Below are 22926 nucleotides of genomic sequence, written 5' to 3'. Positions count from 1 at the left end.
ACTTATTTTTCTATTCCTTAGCCTTCCACTCATCTAAAACTCTACCTTGAAAGGCTTTAACAATTTAAAGATTAAATCATAAGTTATTAAGCCATTAATTTAACCATTTAAGCCTCTAAACCCAGCACACATTACCTTCCCCCCTCAAGTCAATTTGCAAGAGATTAAAATAATAAAAATGATAATATCTCACACTTACAAAGCAGCTTTGATCTGTAGGAGCCTAAAGTGCTTTTTTAAAACTTTATAGAAAAACTAGGACCATTCCACCCACATCTCAGAGGACATCTGAGGTAGAAGCTGGCAGCTGGTGAAAAGCAATGCAGTAATTTACCATCTGCAAGGGAGACTACTACTTTTGAACAAGTACAAGGAATAGATGGGAGTTAGGGAAATGCGAACAGAATTAGCTGTTCAATTAAATGCTACATTCAATGGCCACAGATTCCAAGGGCTATTATTTAAAGTTTCACCAGGGGAAGTTTAGGTTCCCTCAGAGGGGAAAAAAAAACAAAAACAAAGAAAAGCCACCCCCACCTACATTAAGGAAGTTACTGGTTCTAGTGATTCTGTCTAGATTTTCCCCAGAAGGAGAGATACTACTGGTTTCACCTCAGACACAGATAAACGGACTATGATATTTAAGTTCTTTTTCTGTCTGGCAACATTTTCCTCTCTTTCACACTCAACTTCAAAGGCTTTTATACAGAATATTTATCTTTTTAAAAATATTTTATTTATTTTGAGAGAGCGCGAGTAAGAGAGAGTACAAGCGGGGGGAGGGGCAGAGGGAGAGAGAGAGAGGGATAAGCAGACTCCCCACTGGGCAGGGAGCCCGCCACAGGACCCTGGGATCATGACCTGAGCCAAAGGCAGATGCTTAACCAACTGAGCCACCCAGGCGCCCCAAAGAATATTTGTCTTCATGGTACAGTGTACAGGACAAGAATCCTGGTTCAAGCTCTGCCCCCTCCATCCATTTCAAGTATGCTACTCGAACAATCTTCTGCCATCTGCACAAACAAGAAGCTAACTTCTCAAACTTACATTTTTTTAGAGTCGGCTTATTTTAAAATATTATCTTTCCTCTTCAGTCTTTTCCCTTAAAAAAACCTAAAGTAACTGTATCCTCTATCTTTATAAAGTGGGGGCCTAGGAGCAAGGTTAAAGAATTCCAGAACTGTCTTTATTAGGCAGCACCCCAATTCTCAAAGCTCTTTTCTCGGATTCTGATTTTCCCACATCTCTTTAACAGTCAGTTCACATCTATGAAAGATCAAGCATGAAAAATCGGATTTAAGTAAAAGAAATACTTCAACTAAATATAAAAAAATAACTTCTTCACTGCCTGGGAGTATACCAAATCAGAATATCTGGGAACACAGGCTACCAAGTGACATGAAACAGTCATTACATCTTCATCAGCGACTTTTGCTGTTTTTAAAGAGTAGCCACTTACTATCCTAGAAGCCATACATGGCACCTGCTTGAATGTAAGAGAGATGGACCAGATGGTCTTAGAGTCCTTTCAGCTCTAGGATTCTATTCTATGTTGCTCTAACTTTCACTGAGGGTTCAAAGCAGCTGCATTAAGGTGACAAATGGCACTTAGAGAAAGGAAGAAGGATGAGGGCTGTGTTAAGTTGACAAGCAAACTCTGATTGTCCTAAAAGACCATCATCCCTTTGTAGGGGTTTTGAGAATATCTTTCCAAAGATATACCTCTGTTCTTTTCCAAACTACACAGTCAACCTAACTGACCCCAAACTACACTGATTAAAAAAAAAAATCCTAAATGCATTTGCTCCACTCTACTCAAATACTTAAAAAAAAAAAGATTTATTTATTTTAGAGGGACAGAGAGAGAGAGAGAGAGAAAGTGAGCAAAGGGAGAGGTACAAGCAGACTCTGCGCTGAGTGCAGAGCCCAACACAGGGTTCAATCCCAGGACCCTGAGATCATGACCTCAGCAGAAATCAAGAGTGGGATGCTTAACTGACTGAGCCACCCAAGTGCCCCTCTACTCAAATACTTTTAACTTGATCTTTCTTTCAATCAAGTCAATACAAACTTAAGAAATGAAAATTAACTAATATGTATTAAAACATAATTTGGGGGCACCTGGGTGGCTCAGTTGGTTAAGCATCTGCCTTTGGCTCAGGTCATGACCTCAGGGTCCTGGGATCAAGCCCCAAATCGGGTTCCCTGTTCAGTGGGGAGTCTGCTTCTGCCCCTCCCCCCACTCATTTGCTCTCTCTCAAATCTTTAAAAAAAAAACACACATAATTTGGAAGATAAAAAAATGCTAATAAGAATGCAGTACAAAGTTAAATCTACCTAAAACAATGATTGTTTCCCCCCAAATTCTGCTGATAATTTAGTTCCACTTGAGAAGAACACAGTTGCTATGGCTTTTACATATATACATGTACAAAGATAGATATACAGGTACATGTGTACACACACGTATCTAAGAGATAGGAGATTAAAATGAAAGTAAAAATCTTGATACCTTCTTCATGGCCTGACACTTGGCTGTCTCAGAAAAGCCAATCATTTTATCAGGAGAACAGATCTTGATGAAGGGGAAGTTGGATTCCTCTGCAATCTTCGCTGCTAAAGCAGTCTTCCCACTATGAGGAGGGCCTGCATAAAGATAGGAACACGTCAGGGGAAAAAAGCCAACCTAAGCAAAGGGGAATGAAACAAGTTTAAACGTTTATCCACAATGTACTGAGGTCTCAACTAGTTGCTCATTAACATTTCCTGACACAATTTCATAGCAGACATGTTTTCTCTTATTTATTAGCAACTAAACTTAATGAACTGATTAGCATTTCTGAAAGGTATGATGAAATACATTCCTTCTTTCTTTCTCACAGTCTTAATCTTTCAAACTTCTGGCTAAATATATAAAATGCAAGGGTTTTGTTTCTTAAAAAAAAAAGAATGCATTCAAATGCATATCCATACTCATATTATTAGTTCCATCAAATCACATGTCTAATAAAAAAATATGATCTTCTTAGGAGATGACACTGGGGGGCAGGGAAAAAAATGCCTTTTTGAAGCAAATGTGACTTAAAAAGCTAAAATTTTAAAGATTTAGTTAGGCCTTCTCATAAAGGCAACCCAATCTATAAACTTATCTGTATTTGGACATCTCCTCTTTCCCTTCTCTTCCATCCATAAACCAACCAATTCCTCCTTCCCATCTTCTCAGGAACCTGACACTGACTGAATCCTCTTCCCCATTTGTTCTATCTCTCGCTCTTCCCTATGGTCTGTCCAACAGCATCTCAGCATGCTTTAGTCTACCTAACAGTTTAATAAAGCAAAAAACTCTTTCTGGGTTCACACCCCTCAACAGCACTCCTTCTCCCTTCAAAATGAAACTTCTCTAAATAATTATCTATGCTGGCCACCTTCACTTTTCATTTTCCCTCCATCCTCAAACCAACCCTCTGGCTTCCACTGCCATTACATGGAACAGGCTCCCTTCTGGGTCACCACTGACTTCCATGTCACCAAATCCAACAGACACTCTATCTGTTGGCTTCTCAGGAATATTTGATACAGTGGATTTCCTTGGCTTCTGTGATAGCTCCTTCTCTTTCTCTCCCTCTCACCTCTTGCTCAGTCTCCTTTATCAACTCTTCCTGATCTACTTGGTTTTTAAATGTTGACATACCTCAGAGATCACTTGTAGGCTCCTTCTTCTTTTCAACTTACACCCCTTCTGTAAGTAACCTCACCCAACTTCCACGGCTTCAACAACAGTCTATATATACAGACACTCATGATAATGTTACTGCCAGCCAGACCTCTCTTCTGCGCACATATCCAATGGGCTGCTCAACATTTCCAATTCAATTATCCTATAGGAACCTCAAACTCAACATATCCAAAACTGAACTCATAATCTTTCTTCCTGAAATGTGCTTCTCCACTAGTGTTCCCAATTTCAGTAAACAGCACCATTTACCAGGTCGTGTATAGTAGAAACCTGGCGATTATATTTGATAACTCTTCCCCATATTCAATCTAGTTACTTAATATTTCTAAGTTTAGCTTCCCCATCTACCAAATAGACCTAACAGAAGCATCTGCCCTCAGAGGATTGAAGTGGGGTTTAAATAAGATAATAAGTGTAAAGTGCCAATAGAGTGACTAGCAAATAACAGTCCAAAGAATGTTGGCTTAATTATGATTAATAATTAATAATAATAATGAAGTCTCTTTTATTCTTTCTCCTACATATTTCTCAAAATGGTCCACTTGGGCGCCTGGGTGGCTCAGTCGGTTAAGCGTCTGCCTTCAGCTCAGGTCATGATCCCAGGGTCCTGGGATCGTGTCCCACATCAGGCTCCCTGCTCAGCAGGGAGTCTGCTTCTCCCTCTGACCCTACCCCCTCTCATGCTCTCTCTCTCTCTCTCAAATAAATAAAATCTTAAAAAAAAAAAAGATGCATTAATGCAGCTGCTTCTAACCACTGGTTTCTCCTGTATCTTTTCTGACCCTCCAATCTATTCTCTACCACAAAGCAGTCATGATGTTTTGAAAATACAAATCTTATCATGTCACTTCACTGCTTAAAACCCTACAAATGGCTTCCATTGCCCCTCCAGACAGAGACTGAATCTTTAATATGGTCTACAAGGCTATGTAAGAACTGGGTCCTGTCTACTTCTTCAGTTTCATGTCTAGCCCATGTCCCTTTCTGTTTCAATCCCCTTCTCGCCCAGGCCTTTTTCACATGCCGGTCCCTCTAGCTAGAAATCTTCCCCAATTACTTTGCTGGGCCAGCTTCTCCTCATCCTCAGGTCTTGGCTTAATGTGTTCAGGAGGCCCTCACTCGCAGACTTTGGAAGGAGTTAAGATTCCTCTGTCATGTGGACTCACCAAACCTTTCTGTTGTACTAACTGTAACTATAAACAAGTAACTAGTGAATAGAATGTCCCTGCCTTTCCGTCTACTTGGTAAAATCGTAACTAATCCTTCAAAGTCTAAAATTAAATACCACCTTTAGCTTTCTTTGATCATCCCTGGGCAAAATGACTGGCATTCACATACACCTTTACACATATATACTGTAGTTAAGAATTTGTTTACGTGTCTTTTCTTCATGACCAGACTGAACTCTATGAATGTCTTTGTATCCCCAGCAACCGGTTCAATGCCTAAAACATTTTACTAAATGAATACTTATTTAATTGAATCAAGCACTATGTGCTATCAGTCTATTATATAACATAGCACTCAGTGGATATTTATTTATAATTAACTCAAGTACTCTGTGGTAGCATACAGTCTATTAAGTAACAGAAATTTAGATACAATCCCACAAGAAAACTAGTTGCTATCATTCATCAGTAACATTCTATCCCAAGAAAATTTTAATTTATGCACAATATTTACACATAGACTGGATTACTATTTTTAGATCATGAATAGATTTAGAACGGAAAATAATTCATTTTTCTGGAATGTGCTAAATAACTTTGCAAAAGTTTTTTTTTTTTTTTTTTTTTTTTTTTTACTTTTAATGCCGTCTCCTCATTCTTTACCTTCCAAAAGGACGCTAACCAGTGGTGTGCGGTCACTATTTTTAGTCTGCTGAACCAGCAGCTCCCCATCTTCTAGAACTCGTGTAACTGGATCACCCCATTTGATAATACCATTCATAATGTAACTTGCATAATCCTCTTGGTTTGTGCCAAATGCCTATGGAGGAAAAGGATAATTTAAAGCATTTTGAGTGTTAGTATACAAACTAAAATACTTAAAGGTACAAAAGATGAGTAATAATTTCAACACACTAAAAGTGTTGAGCAATATCCCCTATTAATGTAAAAAGCTTAAAAAGCAAAAACAAAAAACACATTATTTTATAATTTCTCATTTAACCTTTTACCCAGTGGTGGGGGAGTTACTTTGGGGGACTTAATGGAGTAAAACATAGATTCTCGGGTCAGATTCTACAAGAGCCCCAGCCCTTGTGATCCCTGAGAAAGGGTAGTTTCAATGTGCTTGTTTCTGTAAGGAGTACATTGGTTGTGGCCTTCTGTTAAGAACAAAGAGAAGAAGAGGTTATGGACTTAGAAGCAATTGGCTCAGCAGACAGAGATACTATCTTCACACTGACGGTAGGTGTCTCGGATTAAAATGGAAAATGAAATGGTAATGAGAAGATCTTGTCCACATCAGCTTGGTAGCAGGGGACATAAGTTAAATGGCAGCAAGGTATGCCTAGGTCTGTAAATATGAGATTTAGAATGAGGTAGAAAGGAGCAGCTATACTGAAAGACTGAAGTAGGAGAAAAAGGAAATAAAAGCAATTACTGTATATAATAATCTTATGTGTGCTTGCTATATATTAGAGCTTCAATCACATCCCTCTTCATTTTCAACTTCTACTTTCACATTGTAACTCCCATCAAACCAGCTGCCAAGAGAAGTCAGTAATGTTAGCACTGCGTTTTCATAAGGTTAACAAGTGTGTTAGCAATTGCATTTTCATAAGGTTAACAACTGAAGAAATGAGTAAGAAAACAGAACCCAATGTAATCTAAGGGTCACACATGTTGAGAATTTCAAATTTTAAAAAATTATCACATCCCTCAAAAAGTCAATTTTTCATTACCCAACATATGGAATGATTTTTACATTAGAACTTGTGCCTCACAGAAAATCATTCTCTGTAATACTGTCTCTTAACAATATACAGTGGTCTCATTACTCTGTTACTTTGCCACCAAATCACTTTGCAGACCACCCTCTCGTCCTTGCACACACTAGTCTTTTGATCCCTGAATACAGAAGAAAGTTATCATTCCCTGTTCTGGATATGGGAACTGAATGGCCCTGTAAAAAGTTATAAAGGAGTCTAGGAAGCACTGGTTGGATGGCTACTGTAGGAAATATGTAGACTGGCTGGCTTTTGTCTTTAATGATTCCAAGTGTGTACTCCAATCCTCACAACAGCAGGAGCAAGATACCTGAACCAGGAAACAGTGACCCCCCCCCACTCCAAGTCTAACCATATGTAGCAGTCTTCCTTACATATTCTGTCATTTTACTTTCTGTTTTATCCCCCAGACCCATGCAATAAATAAAAGTAAGTTATTAATTACTTAACTAAGTTATCTTAGTTTCCCCTTCCTGGTAGCCAAATTATTTGTCATTAAAGAACTCCTGGCATAAAACAGTTAGGCTGGGCTCTAGTATTTTTGGTAACTATTACAGATGACAGCAGCAAAAGATAAAATGAATGGCAAAAATTAAGTCTGACAATACCAAGTGTTATGAGATGGCAATCTCCCTATCATGAGAAATAATTTCAATTAAGTACTGATTAATTACCCAGCCACCAGCATTGATGTGAAAATGTTTCTCATACTGGACACTTCCAATACTGAGATTTCCTGATTTTTAAAAGTATGTATGATATAACCTTACAGAATATTGAGCAAAATGGCATTTACTTTTCTCTAGAATCACTCAATACCCATACTCACTGGTTTAATATCATTCTCCAAAGAAGCAAGGAAGTCTCCTCTTGTCACCTGCAGGCTCTCTGCTTTCTCCATGTCCACTTCCACCTTAGTACTGGCCTAATTAGAAATGAAAACAAAATGTAAGGACTTCCAAGATGTAAGAATATTTCCAGTCTAAGAACATAATGCCTGAAGACTTAAAAGGCATCTTTTCACAGACGAAAAACATCTCTCTCAAATTCACAAACACACATAACCTTTGCCTGAACAATTCCACTTCTTGGAATTTATCTCATGAATATATCCACAAATGTATGCAAAGTTACAGATATCAGGATATCTATTAGAGTAATTTGTAATAATAGAAAATTAGAAGCAAAATAAATGTCTAGCAAGAGGGTACCAGTTAAGTAAATTATGACAAATCTGTACCAAAGAATGCTGGATAGCTTTTTTTTTTTTTTCCAAATAAGGCACGAGGAGGAGAAAATACACAGAGGGTCTCCAAGAACAGTGGTTCTCGTCCTTGGCTGCATACCAGCATAACCTCTAGAGCCTTTAAAGTTATGCAGAAGCCCAGCCCCACTCCCTTCAGGATTTTGATTTGACAGGTCCAACAGAGGGCCCATACATTTATATTTTCATAAAGTGCCACAGGTGATTCTGATGCTCAAGTAGGTTTGTGAACCATTATACTAGAAGACCAATGTCCTACAACTTTGATTTGTAGTCATACTCGGTGGTTGAGAATCTATGTGCTAGCTCCAAATATTCTGCTTGCTGCACCTGGAGCTAACACTTAGAACAGACATCTGGAGAAGCATCAAGGCCTTTACCAGCACTTGGAGCTGCCTGGACCTGATGAGTGATTGAGATACCAACACATTTTTTAATGTGACTGGGCTCACTCCCAATAGCACAAGGCAAGTGAGTCTAATTTTTAAATGGCACTACCTTTTTTAAAGAGGGTATCTTCCCAAAAAATCTGACTGTAAAACAAAAGTATATTAAGCAATATCAACCTTCCATTGATTATTATAAAATATGACTCATGTTCCTTTAGGAACAGATTGTCGAGACAAATGAAATGACAGACATTTTGTAAAAAGTCAGCCTTATGGGATAAAAGGAACTATGTCAGGAAACTGGATCAAGATGGCAAACAGAACATATTTATTTATCTCCCTTCCTGCCCCAAATCCCATGAAATGAAAAAGTGAAAGAGAAAGGTTAAAAAGCATGGAAGATATATCCAGAAACTTAACACTGACCCAAGAGGAGTCTCAGAAGGAAGGAAGAGAAAGAATGATAGAGAAAAAAGAATAAGACAGAAGAAAAAATGTTTTCCGCAGCTGAAAAAAGGAGTGTCTTTGCAGTTTAAAAGATTCAATGAGTGCTGATCAGGATGAGTGAAAAAACCCCACATCTGTCTAGACACACTGTTGGAAACTATCAGAACACTACAGGTGAAGAGGAAGTCCTTGAACCCTTTTGGGAGACAAAAACAGGTTACCTGCACAGAAACCAGAATAAAACTGGCATATCTCTCACCAGCAACACTAGAAACTAGAAGATAATGTAACTTAATGTAGTCTTCAAAAATACATCCAGCTATCTCCCCTAGGAAATGATTCTCACATGCACTTGGGGAGGGATAGGCAAGCACTTTCACAACAGTATTATTTACTGTTCCAGGCACCAGACTCCTATCAGAATATAAAACTAACAAAGTTCCTGCTCTCATGGATCTTACATTTTAAATTATGTTATAATAGGGGCACCTGGGTGGCTCAGTCGTTAAGCGTCTGCCTTTGGCTCAGGTCATGATCCCAGGGTCCTGGGATCGAGCCCCGCATCGGGCTCCCTGCTCGGCAGGAAGCCTGTTTCTCCCTCTCCCACTCTCCCTGCTTGTGTTCCTTCTCTCGCTGTGTCTAGCTCTATCAAATAAATAAAATCTTAAAAAATAAATAAATTATGTTATAATATTCTAGAATACTATGCATTTGTCCAAAATAATGAAGACTTGTATATACTGACATGGAAAGCTATCCAAGATCTACTGTCAAGTGAAAAATATAAACTGCAGTATAATTCCATTGATTTTTTTTTTTAAAGCACATACATATATGAATGTAAATCTAAGGAAAACAGACTATACAGATATAACCCAAATGTTGGCTACCTCTGGAGAGGGAAAGAGAAGGGGTACTGGAGACAGCCTTTCTCACTTTTCCCTCTAACACTGGGCATCCTTGAGTCTTCTACAGAGAGAATATATTCATACATGACTTCTATAATTTTAAAAAGAGAGTAACAAATAATATCTAAATAGATATAATAATAGATTCTACTTAAATACAGAGAACAATTAGCATTTAAATTATTAATAGGGTTTTCATCGGCACATATTAGGCATTTGATAAATATTAACCACATTTGGGGCATCTGGGTGGATCAGTCGGTTGAGCATCCGACTCTTGGTTTTGGCTTGGGTCATGATCTTGGGATCATGGGATCGAGCCCCACATCAGGCTCCGGTTCTGCTTGAGAGATTCTCTTTCCCTCTCCCTCCCACTCTGCTCATTCTCTCACTCGTGCTCTCTCAAATAAATAAAACCTTAAAAAAATATTAACCACATTAATTTGACACTTCTAAGTTAAAGAAAGGAAATGGTGTTACAAGAAACAAGCACCTCTATGCTCAGTTCATAATATATAAATCCCTAGAGTGCTTTATAGTTTATTTTTATTTATTTTTAATTTTTTAAAGATTTTATGTATTTATTTGAGAGCAAGAGAAAGCAAGCATGAGCCAGGCGGGGGTTTGATGGAGGGATGGAGGGAGAAGGAGAAGCAGGCTCCCTGCTAAGCAGGGAGCCCAACACGGGGCTCAGTCCCAGGACCCTGGGATCATGACCTGAGCCAAAGGCAGATGCTTAACTGACTGAGCCACCCAGTCACCCCAGTGCTTAATAGTTTATAAAGCATGTTCATATACATTATCTCATTTCATCATACCCATTATCTCACTTTATCCTTATACAAGCCTCGAAGTTTTCTTAAAATAAGGGTAGGATAATTTAACTAAAGGATAGATAGAAGATTTCCTTCCTAGGTATTCTTATATAAAGATTTTAACTCTGATTAAAACTTTTTGACACATCTTCAAGGATTCTACAAGATGTCAACTCTCAGGTCAAAGTAAGAAGGAGCTCTGACAGAATCATGTTAAAACCCCAATGAAGCCTCCGACCTCCAGCCTCATTCCCAATGTCTCCTCTGTATATAGCCCTGAGTTTCTACTATGATGTTTTGTGTTTTGATTTCCTCTGCTGGTGAAAGTGAACTCAAATGATAGAAACATATAGCAATATGAGAGGAAAATCTTAACCTTTGACGTTTGCCAAAAAATATGATAGATTTCAGAACTGAAGGCGTGTGAAACTCGTCTTTTTACTATTAATAAAGGACTTACCCAATGAATTAAAAAGTGAAAAGCTGGGGGAGAGTTATTTTATTTTATTTTTTTATTTTTTTAAAGATTTTATTTATTTGACAGAGAGAGACACAGCAAGAGAGGGAACACAAGCAGGGGGAGTGCGAGAGGGAGAAGCAGGCTTCCCACGGAGCAGGGAGCCCGACGTGGGGCTCGATGTGGGGCTCAATCCCAGGACCCTGGGACCATGACCTGAGCCGAAGGCAGACGCTTAACGACTGAGCCACCCAGGCGCCCCTGGGGGAGAGTTATTTTAGAACAAGTTGTTAGGCACGCCAGGAATTTTAGAAGTTACCTAATTGTAAACAATCAATATTCTAATTATAAATTATTCCTGCCTATTCATTAAGGTTTCTAAGGACTTCTCTTAGCTAACTTTTACTATTTTATCAAAATTAGTAAAATCTAATTTTAAAATATTCTAGAATTCTGAATTTTTATTCATTCAGAAAACCTATTCTTGTTTGTCTGAATTACTGTGATTTTTTCCTGCAATTTTATTTATAACAGCTAATCAATATAGAAGAGGCAACATCTTTCAGCTTATACCTGCAGAAACTAATAAACTTGTATTTCAACACTAGCAAATATTAAGTGGTCACCCTTAAATTTCATAACCTTTTAAATCTGACCTTTCAAAGTTCTTATCATTCCTCTTAAATTAAGGGTAGAATGACCTTAATCAATCAAAATTCTACAGAAAACAAGAAATTATTTTATTGAAATTCTGCAAGCATAAGTCAGAGCTTTGATTCAGGTAGAGTGTTGTATGTGTGTGCATGTCCTCAATTTACTTCCTTAGACCCGATTAGAGCAGAAGAAATTCGGGTTATGAATATTTTCTACCTGAAGCAGAAATTCCTTTCAAGAAAAAAACAACCAAATGTCATATGAATTTCAGTTGACCACAAACATGGGTTCATGTACAAATGACATGAACATCAGGTGTTTATGACCGGATTTTCTCCTCGTTTCAGAAAACTTGAAAAAAAAAAAGTCTAACAGGGAAAACTTGTTTAGTTGAGTCTACCTGACTTTATTTAAGCCTAAATCTTTTGAAAAGGATGCAAAATAAAACCAATTAGGGCTTTTTATAATACCAAGACAGGACATTAGAACAAACAGTTGAATGCTGTGGATGTTTTAAAATTGTATATCAACTTCAGATCATAAGCTTCAAATTAAATACTTACTCATCATTCACTACTAGTAAAGCTATGAACATCTACAACAATGGAAATATTACAACTTTATGCCTTTTGTTCAGCTGAGGAGTCTTGATGGGAAAACAGTGTTTCAAGACCTTTGACAACACAGATTTTTAAAAACATAGAAAAGAAAATAAATGTTCACATTATTTCTCCTTGGGGGCTAGGGTTAGTGTCCTTTAAATCTTTCTCTTCCCTGAAGTGCCTAAATAGTCCCCTGTATTAGATATTCCATAGATACTGAAAAAAAATTAAAAGCTCTTTGGTATAAAAGATATTGATCACAAGTCAATATGCACTATCTTAAGTTTAAAAGTAACCACATGGGAAAAGTGAAGGCAAGAATATCAACTATTTGCACTACTTCTTACTTGCAAATCTGAAGGATAACATATTCTGTACGGGGGTAACTTACAATGGAAAAAATTATAACTGCAAATAGTCAACAAATTCAGAAACTCAGGCATTGTAAAAGATATATATGGTTCTCAAATTAGCCAATAATAGCAAAAAATGTAAACAATTAACATTTTATATAGTTTGGAAGTGATTTGATTTTCACAAAAACCTGATGAGGTAAGTAGTTATTTCCCCTTGACAGAAATAAAAAGCCAGGGGTGCCTGAGTGGCTCAGTCAGTTAAGCATCTGCCTTCAGCTCAGGTCATGATCCCAGGGTCCTGGGATCGAACCCCGTGTCGGGCCTCTGATGGCAAGGAGCCTCCTTCTCTCCCCCACCCCTGGGACTCTTGCTGTCTCTCGCTCTCTCTCTCTCTAATAAATAAATTTTTAAAATCTTAAATAAAAAAAAATAAAAAAGTGAAAGAAGTTTAATGCATAGCCACATCTTCTGACTATAAAATCTGTGATCTCTCCACCATTACTCATTGCTTTGTGTGTAGATAAACCCAATATATACTTGAAGAAAGTATGTTTCTTAGTGACAGAATGGCTTAGAATGACATTTTGAGATAGGACTATTGTGGTAAAAATGACAAGTGACTAAGAGAAAAATCCAGAGGCCACTGCATATGAAAACTTTGATAATACACCAGTCACTGTGGGTTATACCAAGATGCACTGATGTGGTCTGAGATGAAAGATCGGTATGGTGGGGAACAATCCTCACATCATTTACACAACTTTTCTTGAAGTCCCCATCACTTCTAAGACATTTCTTATGGCAAGGAGAAAGGATGAAAGAATGAACAGATGGATGGATAGATCCATTCTATAAAGGAACCAATACTGTTATTTCCACACTATCCTGACCTTTGGCATTCCTGAGCTAGAACAAAGTCACTTCTATTATGTAGGGAAATTATGACTTATGGGTAGAGCTTGATTCAGAATACATATATAAGTTTACTAATTTTAGAAACTTACCAAACACCTGCTACGTTCTCAGTATTTAGACCTATTTGGGGCACTGTGGGATTTTCAGACATGAATAAGAAATGGACTTAAAGTCTAGAACAGGGGTTGACAAACTTTTTCTGTAAATAATGAGATAGTAAATATTTTAGGCTTTGTGGGGCCATACAGTCCTTGTTGCAAATACTCAACTCTACCACTGGAGCATGAAAGCAGTCACTGACAACACATACATAACTGGGCATGTTCCCCCAAAATTTTATTTATAAAAATTGGTGGTGAACTGGATATGGCTCATGGGCCACAGTCCTCAGGTTAGAATCAGTGATAGGATGTTGCCAACTCCACTCACCTCAATACTCCACTCGACACAGCTGCCAGAGTGAGCTTATGTTTTAACACTATGTCGCTGCTATTCTTAAAACTCTTCAATGGCTTAGCACTACTCACAGGAAAAAAGTCCATACTTCTTAGCACAATATAAAAGGCTCTTTGTGCTCCACTCCCTGCTTTAGTCTCCTGACTTTTTCCCCACAATGTCTCTCTCTACCTCCCCTCCCCTACCTTTTATGCTGAAGCGATACTGAATTACCCTAACACACCATGCTATTTTGTGTCTCTGTTCCTTTGCCTTCTACCTAAAATGTCCTAACCCACCAAGAGACACATTCACCCAGAAATGTCTCTGTGAAACATCCTCTCACACCACGAGTTGACCACATCTGACACCCTTTCACTTCCTTACGTCTCCTGTCCTTTCTGTTACTGAATGTGGAGATTAAACCATGGGCTGCTCAGGGTAGGCAGTTTACTTCTTTCAGGTGTAGCATTAGCTGCCTGCACAGTGTCTGGCATAGAGTGGGTGCTGAATAAATCTACTGTGAACCAAAGTGAACCAAAGTACCATAGTGATACATTACTATTTCAAGAAGGAAGACAATACATCCTTCTTAAAGGAGACAATCAGAAAAGGTTTGAAGAAAAGTGGTGGCATACGAACTAGGTATTAAAAAGATAAGTAAACATAGAGGGTAAAGACTTCCGCAAAACCAGGTAAGTGAAAAAATAAATTAATGTCTGATGACCAATGAGTATTTCGGTTTGGCTAAAGTATGGAGAATAATTGGGAACACATTTGGAAAGGCCAGTTTAGGGTCAGATCTAGAGGACCTTAAGGATCAGGCTAAGAAGCCTGTACTTTGTTCTGAAGTTTCTGTAGGGTAAAATAGTATGAAACAGGAAGACTAATAAAACAGAAGGTGGGTAGAAACTGAAGGACACTGCCAAGATAGAAGTGACAAAATTTGGCGAATGTCTTGATATAGGACAGAGCAGAGTGGCAGGAATTAAAGATATTCCTGAAGTTTTAAGCCTGGGAAATTGGGATAAACAGGAAAATAGGAACAGGAAGGAAAGCAGTTAAAAAAAAAAAAAGACAGTGAATTTGGTTTGGGAATATTAAATTTGAGACCTGATAAAACATCGAGGTAGAGGTATTTTGTGTAAATCTGAAAGCGGGAGAAAGAAGCTTTCAAGAGATGAGACATAAATCTGGAAGTCATCCATCTATCCCTGAAGAGGAGAAGGGATGGTAAAGACTCAAAAGCACTTTATCAACATAAAAGTACCCTGGTATGTCTTCCTACCATAGTATCAGTAACATTATTGTACTAATTTACAAACATGTCCATCCGCCTGACTCTGAATTCCTTGAGAGGACAGGTCGTGGTTTATCATCTTTGTGTCTCCAGTTTAATACTCAGAAAACAGCAGGTATTCAGTGTATGTGCTGAATGAAGCAGCCCCCGTAATTCTAGCATCATAGAAAACCCAACTTCCTATGACATGTTACAATTCTACACAGTACAAAGATTAAAAACTAAATTCTTCATACTCTTCATCTTCACATGTTTGTATCAGATGGCAGCAACCCGAGGCAGATGTGTTAGTGGTTACCATGGGACAGGTGCCAGCATCATCTACTTCCTGCCACTCTGAAGCTTTGGCAGCTGACAATTCCCATTCCTTTCACCATGTCTCTTCTCTGTCAAAAGTCAGCACTACCACAGCCCTTGGCACATTTGAAAGGAAAGGGAAAGAACACTGACACAGTATTTATAAAGCTGCAGAATCCTAATGTGTTAGCTGATTTTCCTGACCTTGATGTGTCGGTTCATAGCAGTGGACTGTGCCGCCCGCACCAGCCCCTCCAGTTCAGCACCGCTGAAATTCTTGGTCTCCACAGCCAGTTCTTTAATATCTACGTCAGCAGAGAGTAACTGATGCCCTCTCATCCTTGCAGTGTGGATGTGAAGGATCTGTAGTCGACCTTTCTCATCTGGTAAGCCTGGTAAAATTGAAAATAAAATAGAAATTATTATAATCCTAATGCTTTTCTTATAGGTACTTAAGCAGGTAAACATGTGCTCCTCATGATACACAACTTTTCTAACCAATGTTAAGTTATAGGACTCTGCTCTTACTAATGAACTCTAAACACACACCCCTCCCCCAACCAGTGACAGATCTGCTTACCTATCTCCATTTTAACTTCCAGTCTTCCAGGTCGAAGGAGAGCCTCATCTATCAGATCTGGTCTGTTGGTCATTCCTGAGCACAGATTTCAAAACAAAACAACAAAAGTTAAAAAATAAGATAAAATGTCCCTTCAGTATAGGTAAGAATAGTAATTTCTCAAACAAGTTAAGATATTTTAGGGGTGCCTGGGTGGCTCAGCTGGTTGACCGTCTGCCTTTGGCTCAGGTCATGATCCCGGGGTCCTGGGATTGAGCCCCACATCGGGCTCCCTGCTCCGCGGGGAGCCTGCTTCTCCCTCTCCCACTCCCCCTGCTTGTGTTCCCTCTCTCGCTGTGTCTCTCTCTGTCAAATAAATAAATAAAATCTTTAAAAAAAAAAAAGATATTTTATAAAGGTCAAATAGAAAACCAATTATTCTCAAATAAAAATATCATTTGTTCTTGATCTGTTCTAATGGAAATACCTGAAGACTCTGCTTTAGTATTTCACTATACTGCCAATGGAATATAAATGTAATGAAAACTTCAAATATTTAAAAAGAGAAGGTACAGTTCAGAGAGGCTAAGAAGCCTGTCCAAGTGAGAGAGGGACAATGTGAACATGATCTGTCCAACCCCAAAGTCTCTCTCCTTTTTTGTAGGCCAATGGTTTTTAACCTTCATAAATACCAAAAGTTTTGTTTTGTTTTTTAAAGTCATCTTAAAAGAACCTCAGTACCTGAAACAGTTAAAAGAAGAAGTTATAATTGGGATTACACGATCTGAAGCTCACTCACAGACCCTGAGGCACCTCTGAGGGCCCCTAGAGGCCTACAGGATGCAATTTGAAAACCACTGCATTACACTATGCTGCCTTTTTCATCTTTGAGCTATGAGCATACACCCATGAGTCACTAAAACCCATCTTTTATTTGTCCTATTAAGGCCAGACATTAAAATAGGTACTGAAGATTCTTCAATATCACCTGATTCTAATTTGGAAACATGGGCAACACAGTATTAACTACAACCTACACAGATCTTAATTCAGAACCTATGTGTCTTTTTGAAATCACAGAATTTTTTTTTTCAAAGCAAACATACCAATGACTAAGATGTTGTTCAGTTGCTCTACCCCATCAATTTTGGACAGCAACTGGTTGACGACAGTGTCATGAACTCCTGTGCTACCAGCCATGCTCCCTCTCTGCTTGCAGATGGCATCAATTTCATCAAAGATGATTATGTGCAAACCACTGTTAGCACCAAGCTGTTGAAGGAAGAAATTATAGTAAAGGTCATAATTTGAATATATTACTAAACAAACTAGTCAAAGAAAGCAAAACAAAGCTGTCACAGATTGATTTTGCTCCATTTTGACTAATAAATACAGCAGGTGTACTCATGGCTTCTACCCTTCAAAAGTATTAGAACTGCATTCTCAGAATTCTGCAAACTGAAAAGTCTTCCAGAACCTCATATTTAATAGCCATAAAACAAAAATGTACATTATATATTAATGAATGTGAATAGTCCATCAAATAACAACCTGTTCATGACATGCATTTCTTCTCTCACTACTGAAAAGAACTCATAATTATCAGATGTCTGTCTTAAGTCAGTGAATGGCAACTCCCTCCCATTTTCCCTGAATTTTGGTGAGAGAACAGTTGCAGCAAGCTTAACGTCTGTCATATTATATAACTAAGCAGTAACTCTACCCAGAGGTCGATTGGGAAGTGGGCAGATGACGGAAGGAGGTGAACATGATTCACATTTGGTTACATCACACGAAAACAAAGTACTTTTTCTAACAGTAAAGTGAGAACAAGAGACATAGTTTATAGAAAGAATAGTCAAGGGGGTGCTATTTCTTCTGCATAGTGATTTGAGTTTGTTGAATACAGAGTCATTATAAGAAAATAGTTTGAGGGCGCCTGGGTGGCTCAGATGGTTGAGCGTCTGCCTTCAGCTCAGGTCATGATCCCAGGGTCCTGGGATCGAGTCCCGCATCGGGCTCCCTGCTCCTTGGGAGCCTGCTTCTCCCTCTGCTTCTCTCTCTCTCTCTCTCTCTCCCCACCTCTGTCGCTCATGAATAAATAAATAAAATCATTAAAAAAAAAAGACTGCAACATCCTTTAAAAAAAAAAAAAAGAAAAAAAAAGAAAATAGTTTGCATATTGTAAACTTTTAATAGATGCAAATATTTTCAAATGCTAATAATTCATTAGGTTAACATGGACCTTCTAACAATTTATATTCAAGTACTTAAGTCTTTTATAGGAACCAAAGAAGGAAGTGTGCTCCATAAATTTTTTCTTTTTTTAAACAAACAAAATCAGGGATTAACAAAACAGGTGAAAATGAACATTAACTTACATATGGATAATATAAATAATGGGCATAATGAGATTCAGGATTAGATACAATTGGTATTCATTAAACCTCTGGTATGGATAGAATCTTTTTTTTTTTTTTTAAGAGTTGGGACTTTTATGGGGCGCCTGGGTGACTCAGTCAGGTAAGCGTCTGCCTTCGGCTCAGGTCATGATCCCAGGGTCCTGGGATCGAGCCCCGCATCGGGCTCCCTGATCAGCGGGAAGCCTGCTTCTCCCTCTCTCACTCCCCCTGCTTGTGTTCCCTCTCTGTGTCTTTCTCTGTCAAATAAATAAATAAAATCTTTTAAAAAAAAAAAGGTTTTTATTTTTAAGTAATCTCTATACCCAACATGGGGCTTGAATTCACGACTCAGAGATCAAGAGTCACATGCTCTACTGATTGAGCCAGCCAGGTGCCCCATGATAAACATTTTTGTACTTAACTCCTTGACAATAGATATGATTACTTCCTGAATGCAAATTGTTACTTTAAAAGGTGTGTTGAGTATTTTAAGGCCCTTGAAATAGGTTGTCAACTACTTTTCCAGAAAGATTTTATCATTTTATAATCCCACCAAGGTATATGACAGTGACTACCTTGGTATATCCTCACAAGTAATGAATATTAGAAAAATCTAAAAAGTAATTCCCAACTTGATAATCAAACAATGGTATTTTTCAATTGTTTTTAACTGACATTTGTCTGATTACTGAAGAAGATGGTACTTTCTAAAATCATGTTTTAAAATCATTTGTAATTTTCCTTTTATTATTTGTACATATCCTATGCACATTTTTGAGATTTAATAGTGTTTCTTATTGATTTATAGAAAAATTCTTTATATATTAAGGGTATTATTCATTTGTTATAAATATTTTATCCCAGCTTGCCGCTTATCTTTTATTTATGGTATATTTTTGAATCTAGAAGGACCTTTACTTTTTTTTTTACTATGTAAGTTGCCAAAATTACCCATTTTTAATTTTATGATTTTTAAAATTAATTTTACCCTTAAAATCCTTCCCTACTGTAGACCTGATAGTCACCTATATTTTCTTCTTTTAAATCTTTACTTTACATATAATTTTTCAATCTATCTGGAGTTTCAGTTTTGTAAATGGTACATGTGAAATAAGAATCCAAATAATTCTTATTCAAACAATTAACTGATCCAATATTGTAGACTAAATAATCTTTTCCCTTCATTGATTGAGATGTCATTTCTATCAGGCTTTATATTTTTATATTATTACCAGCCTATTCTACTACAGCAGTAGGTTGGGTAAGCTTGCTCCCTCCACACATTATTCTTTGTTATAACAATTTTGACTATTTTATGGGGCACCTGGGTGGCTCAGTTGGTTAAGTGTCTGCCTTTGGCTCAGGTCATGATCTCTGGGTCCTGGGATGTAGCCCCACATCAGGCTTCCTGCTTAGAGGCGAGTCTGCTTCTTTCCCTATCTCTCCCTCTGCGCCACCCCAGTTTGTTCTCTCTCTCTGTCTCAAATTAATAAATAAGATCTTTAAAAAAAATAATGTAGAATCTGTTTTTCAGTCACAAAATTTCCAAGAATTAATACCCTACCATACAGAAGTGTTTGGCAAAACTGAAGGTATAGTTCCAATTCCTTATCCTCAGTCTTTTCTACAGTTGGAAAGATGATAGCTTTTGGTATTGAAACTTTTTTTTAAGCAACCAAGCTATCATTTATCATCAGACATCTGTTCAATAAATATGACTATATTGAGAAAATTATTTTTTTTTCAGATTTGAACTTAGTTTTTAAAACACTGATGGAAGGAAAACAATCTGTAAGTAGTTCGGGGAAAAAAACCCTAGTTAAATTTCAGAAACCTTGAGGAACACATGACTATCATTTTGCAGAGAACTGCATTAAAGAGTGAACAATAATCCAAATATGAATAATAGAATATAAATACTATATTTTATGTTTTTAAAAATTTATTATGAAGTAAAACTGAATTTTGGTATGTAGTTTTGTGAGTTTTAACACGTGTAGAGTTTTTTTTCTTAAAGACTTTATTTATTTATTTGAGAGAGAGCCGCAAGTGCATGAGTGGGGGGAGGGGCAGAAGCAGACTCCCCACCCAGCAAGGAGCCCAATGTGGGGCTTGATCCCAGGACCATGAGATCATGAGCCGACGGCAGACGCTTAACCGACTGAGTCACCCAGGTGCCCTGAGATTTTACGTTATTTTATTTATTTTATTTTTAAAGAATTTATTTATTCATTTAAGAGAGAGAGACAGAGAGAGCACAAGCAGGAGGAGAGGCAGAGGGAGAGGGAGAAGAAGACTCCCTGCTGAGCTGGGAGCCTGACATGGGGCTCAATCGTAGGACCTAAAGATCATGACCCAAGCCGAAGGCAGACACAGCCATCTGAGCCACCCAGGTGCCCCTCTACATTATTTTATAAGACACTTTTATTCAAGGTTGTCTGCCAATTTAGCATGAAACAAAAAGCTGCTAAAATGTATGAATTTTGTTGTCATTGTGCCTTATGTTGCCACTGGAATCATGACTTCCTTCTCAGTCTGACCTCAAAAATCATCTGTGTGGATGGGAAGCCAGACACAATAGGAACACTGTAGACCCACAGGAACAATCTGTCTTAAACATAATCAGTACAATTCTGACCTTTTCAGAACCTTACTAATCTTGTGACCTGTCATCAGGTGCCTTCCCCCAACCTAGTCAGTACAACCACACCAATTTTTACAGGTGTGTTACTTAAATAAAGGTAAGTTCTTGCAATAAATTAGGAGTCAGGTAAGGAAGATGTCAAGATTCGTCTTCACAGATTAATATAGCTGACTCATCAATAAACCCTTTACCAAAGAGTTTAAATTTCCACCATGCAATCCTCTTTAATTCACTGGCCTCTAGCTCTGCTCTTACCATCTGCAAAGTCTTCCCCCACAGAAACAGAGCTGATGCTGTTGAGCCCCTGGCAACTGCCTTCCATAACGGCTGTTCTATATTTAACTAGTTTGACCTATATGCAAGTGTTCATATCTGTCAGCCTGGACTGTCCAGAATCACAGAGGTGATGCTCTTCTTTATTATGTAACACATCTACCCTCCATGGGGTCATTAGCTGAGTATACCAAGCCATTCCTGGATGTAAGAATTGAGACAAGGTGTAACTGAAAAACCTGGCGAGATTAACATCTATCTAGAAATTCTTTGTCAACTCAGTTGTATCATTAGCAGTGTCATATTTAAACTGTCTGCAAGTTTAAAAACAGCACCAAAGATACCTATGCAGCCATGTGGAAACTATCACAACAGATTTTTATAAAATGCCTCTTTAAAAGGGGGACATTTTGACTCACTGGCACCTAGTGTTTAATCCTCAGTATACCATCAGGGTCATTAGACACCATTTCCATTTTTAAGTTTTTTTGTTGAACAATTTTAATGATTTATATTGATATTTCATGACTTTTTAAATTAGAAGTCTTCCACAGAAGAAAATGGAAAATATATTTTTAAAAAAATAGAATAAATAGGGCACCTAGGTGGCTCCAGTTGGTTAAGCATCTGCCTTCAGCTCAGGTCATGATCCCAAGGTCCTCGGACCGAGTCCCTGTGGAGCGGGGAGCCTGCTTTTCCCTCTGCCTCTGCCCCTCTCTCTGTCTCTCATGAATAAATAAAATCTCTAAAAAAAACCAGAATAGAATAAAACTCATTCTATCTTGCAATTACCATGTGAGTCCACTGGACCTTTTTATAAATCTAAGATTTATTATGCTATTTCAACACTCTAGAAATTACACCATCATTACTCATCAATTATTCCTAAGTATCCTAAAAAAGATTAAAATAATAAGAAAATGAAAGAATGATGGAATTGCTCAGAGGGATAATGCAATAGTGAAATCAAGACTGCTATGATATCATCCTTCAGTTTTCTTACTGTGTTGCCCAAAAAATTACATCTTTCAAGAAGGTATAAAAGAAGTCTGGAGACGCCATCCACCATCTTTGTTGCCTGGTTTTAGCTTTAACTGAACACAGTTGGAAATTCAGACCCCCGCCCCACTGGCCATAATGGCAAAGAAAAGACAACCAACAGAGGAAAATATTTCACTTATTACATCTAATCCAAAAATTAATGCAGAGTGATATAGCAGCACTTGAGACTCTAATGAAGATGGTGAAATTGATGATTATAAGTAAAATCTCAGCCTATGACCTCAGATGATGTTATCCTGCATATGTTTTCTCCAACTCAAGTGAGGGGTGCCTGGGTGGTGCAGTCAGTTGAGCACTGACTCTTGGTTTCAGCTCAAGTCTAATCTCAGGGTTGTGGGATCAAGCTCTGTGGCAGGCTCCACACTCAGTGGGGAGTCTGCTTGAGTTTCTCCCTCCCTCTCCCTCTGCCCCTACCTTGCCGCCACTCCCTCTCTCTCTCAAATTAAAAATAAAGAATG

The 22926-nt window shown here is 38.0% G+C and overlaps 1 protein-coding gene across 1 annotated transcript in view; it reads right to left on the bottom strand.

Annotated features, from left to right (window-relative positions):
• NSF (N-ethylmaleimide sensitive factor, vesicle fusing ATPase) overlaps nucleotides 1-22926 on the bottom strand; it is a 146560-nt gene that overhangs the window by 37390 nt on the left and 86244 nt on the right. Inside the window, exons 10-15 of the mRNA XM_028087481.2 lie at nucleotides 17194-17359; nucleotides 16109-16183; nucleotides 15733-15920; nucleotides 7519-7614; nucleotides 5569-5725; nucleotides 2513-2646 (exon numbers count right to left, since the gene is read on the bottom strand). Coding sequence (XP_027943282.1) covers nucleotides 2513-2646; nucleotides 5569-5725; nucleotides 7519-7614; nucleotides 15733-15920; nucleotides 16109-16183; nucleotides 17194-17359 — 816 coding nt within the window. The remainder of the gene's footprint in view (nucleotides 1-2512; nucleotides 2647-5568; nucleotides 5726-7518; nucleotides 7615-15732; nucleotides 15921-16108; nucleotides 16184-17193; nucleotides 17360-22926) is intronic.

The sequence above is a fragment of the Eumetopias jubatus genome, unplaced genomic scaffold, assembly GCF_037043125.1.
Source record: "Eumetopias jubatus isolate StellerSeaLion01/CBP00866 unplaced genomic scaffold, mEumJub1_p1.0 scaffold_10, whole genome shotgun sequence".
NCBI classification, from domain to species: Eukaryota; Metazoa; Chordata; class Mammalia; order Carnivora; family Otariidae; genus Eumetopias; species Eumetopias jubatus.
Note: the sequence above shows the minus strand (reverse complement) of the source record. Positions and strands in the feature narration are given on the sequence as shown.